The following is a 3,342-nucleotide window of genomic DNA, read 5'->3' on the forward strand; positions in this document are numbered from 1 at the left end:
TCTAAGCCTGGTTCTGCTGGACGTTTCTTCTTGTTAAAAGGGAGTTTTTCCTTCCCGCTGTCGCCAAAGTGCTTGCTCATAGGGGGGTCATTTGATTGTTTTTTTTTCTTTTCTGTATGTATTATTGTAGGGTCTACCTTACAATATAAAGCACCTTGAGGCAGCTGGTGCTTTTGATTTGGCACTGTATAAATATAATTTAATTTAACTGAATTGATTTGAGCTACAGCTGGAGTCCACTACTTGACTTGATGAATTTTAGTGTTTCAGTGTGCAGAAGACACCCATACATTTTTTTTTCTGTCATGTAGAGTCAGCATGGACAAGAAAAAGCCAGAGCTTCTCAATTTACTTAATGCAGCAAAACTGATGAGGCAAAAACATTTTGTCTTCCTCCACTCCTTCCTCCTGACTGTAAGTACAATATTTACCATCACTTGTATTTTGAGAATGGTTTACTGTGTCAGCAGTAAACCCTTTGTCCGGGATCTGTTCTATGGTTGCTAAAGTTACTGCTTGACTATTAACCATGGTAACGGTATCTGATATCATTCTTCTTGAATATCCTTTGATAGAGTATTAGATTACATTTCGTAGGTAAATATCCCCAACTATATAAAGCCTTGTGTGTCCCCTGCAGTCTCAAATGAGCATGAGAGACTCACAACTAATATTACATCAAGATTCAACAGATTCATCTGAATTTAGCTCTGCACTTAGGTTATAAATTAAACAAAAAATAAATTTTCCCTTTTAAATGAAGAGATCTGATTTGACTGAATGGCAGGTCCAATCATGTTTTTTGTGCTGCTTTTTGGAATGACAGGTTAGTAATTGTATTTATGTTCCTTTAATCCATTTTATGGTGTGTTTATTTTTGCCTAAGTGATCACTCAAAGTTTTTGGATCAGAAATAAAATCTTGCAATCTTGGAAAACATAATTTTCTGCTTTGCATTTTATTTATTTGTGTTTTTTTCATGTATAGGTGTGACTGCTCAGGTTGTCAGTAAGTTTGTGTCTTCTCAAAACCTTCTCTAAAGATTTGACTTTCATCGGTTTATCCTCAATTTATATCACATTTACACATACATAGGAGTAAAAACTGAAAGCCTGCGATGAATATGTTTTATATTTATGTTTGCAGAATATTAACCATATAGGCCTTTTCTGTCTTTTTCATGGTCTACCTAATTGCTTCTTAGGACCTCTTTACCCAACATCTGGAACTGCAAGCTCTGCGATAGATGATGGAAGTTCTCCAAAGATTACCCTGCTAAGACCTTTTTTCTATTTTGGGAGGACATATAACAGCATTTACGTATGTAAAATTAACAGTAACAATTCATTTACTACATTTGTACCATAAAAATATTTAGCTGTCTAATTAAACTTCCTGCCACTAATTACAATATAAAACCTGGTTTGCAAAACAAAATCTGAATCTGTTTATCTAGATGTTGTGACAGGAAATATTCTTTTCTTTTCAATTTTTTTTTAGGTCAATCATAATGGACACCTAACATTTACTGGTCCACTAAGTGAATTTATAAGTCAGAGGTTCCCACAACGTATTTGCAAGAATGTTTTTATTTTCCCTTTTTTTTTCAGGTCAATCACAATGGACACCTGACCTTTGACGCACCATGGTATAGCTATGTACCCCAACTGATTCCAATGCATGGATTAAGAGACATCATCGCTCCATTCTGGACAGATTTAGACAACAGAGGAAATGGTCAGATCTACTACAATCAATACACCAGTGGCAGTGTTCTCCAGCAAGCTACACGGGACATCAATCAATACTTTCCAGGACTGAACTTTAATGCCAACTGGGTCTTTGTTGCAACTTGGTTTGAGGTGGCCTATTATCCCACAAGCGGAACAGTAAGTCAGCTTCCAAAATTTGGAATTAAATTATGTGCTTATGTGTGATGTGTATGTGAAAGTCTGTTGCCTACTAACTCAGGAACAGTAGGTTAGTGTAATCTAGTGTCATCTTCCAGACATAAAGACATGAATTCCTGTGACAGATTTCATACAAAGATTATTTTTCAATATTGTGCTTTTTTTTATAAAAAAAGTGATACCTGAAGATTACCTAAAGCATTTCATATTAAGAAACTAAGGTGGTTAATAGTAATTATCTGAAATCTAGACCATTGAAACTGAAGCACAAATTATGAATTAATACATTTGATACGGTGATACATGAAAAGTGTATCATAACAAAATTAGGTGTAAATCCAGCAGAACACTGATCAAACAGAACATATAATAACTGAATTCATATTTTCCAGCGCACTACTGTCCAAGCTGTGCTGATCTCTGGAGGCCAATATTCATTTGTGCTGATGAACTACGGTATAATAGCCTCAACAACACTGAGAATTCAGGTCAGACCTACTATAGTCAATGCTCTGCATAGTCACTAATGAAAAAACATTCATTATTTCTAAATGCATTAATCATATTCTTGTGACTCACATTTGTAGGCTGGTTATGATACAATTGGCTCCACTCACTATTATGTCCTCCCTGGATCATTCACCAGTGCTGCATCAGGGAGTAACTCAAATTTTCGCCTTAGCAGCAACGTCAATGAACCAGGTCGCTGGGCCTTCCGGACAGACCATGGATCAACAGGCTGCACTTTTAATGGTAAGACCGCAGGATACAGAAGGCAACTGCTTCTGCAGCCTTTATGTTAGAAATCATTACAGTCATGTGCAACTGTAAAAGGCAAGGCAACAATTCTAACCACAATGCATTCAGGTGCAATGAGGTTGAGGTTATTAACATCAAAGTCTCTGACTGTTTTTCCCTAATGTTGTTGCAATCAATAATTCATGAAGGAATTTCAAAGAGAAATCAGCTTTGAAATTATTAGTTGGAGGCTAAAAAACATTCTTTTTACCTGCTTAAAGGATGTTTAGCCCATGAATTCCGAGGTTTTGAAAGATTTTCAATGGCAACATATGGCAAGCAAAGAATAAAGAATGCTAGAGAGAGAAGCCATTCCCAACAAAGTGACTTATCCTAAGGCAGACCTACCCAAAGTGTGGGACCCGCCCCCTAGGGGGGGGCGTAGAGCCATTGCAGGGGGGGGGCAGTGTTGCCAACTTAGCGACTTTGTCGCTATATTTATATATATAGTTTTCAGACCCCTTAGCGACTTTTTTTCTAAAAAAAGTTGCTAAAAAAAGACGTGAAAGCGCTTATCGCTTTTACTCTCAAAAAGCAGCGGGTGCTGTAACGCAGTCAGTTCTTCTTTTACTCTTTTACTCTTATGCTGTTTTGTGGATCACAAGGTTTAAAACTACTTATAAACACACACACA

General features: G+C 36.7%; 1 protein-coding gene across 1 annotated transcript in view; it reads left to right on the plus strand.

The window, feature by feature from the left end:
- Positions 1-2,663, plus strand: part of LOC102205242 (sushi, nidogen and EGF-like domain-containing protein 1) — a gene marked incomplete at its 3' end in the record, with an annotated part of 6,499 nt that extends 3,836 nt beyond the window's left edge. The window contains exons 2-5 of the mRNA XM_005754993.1: positions 1,205-1,320; positions 1,611-1,889; positions 2,303-2,398; positions 2,498-2,663. Of these exons, the coding sequence (XP_005755050.1) occupies positions 1,205-1,320; positions 1,611-1,889; positions 2,303-2,398; positions 2,498-2,663 (657 nt within the window). The remainder of the gene's footprint in view (positions 1-1,204; positions 1,321-1,610; positions 1,890-2,302; positions 2,399-2,497) is intronic.
- Between the last annotated feature and the right edge of the window lie 679 nt (positions 2,664-3,342).

Source organism: Pundamilia nyererei, unplaced genomic scaffold (assembly GCF_000239375.1).
Source record: "Pundamilia nyererei isolate P.nyererei 1_Seehausen unplaced genomic scaffold, PunNye1.0 scaffold00806, whole genome shotgun sequence".
In the NCBI taxonomy this organism is placed as follows: Eukaryota; Metazoa; Chordata; class Actinopteri; order Cichliformes; family Cichlidae; genus Pundamilia; species Pundamilia nyererei.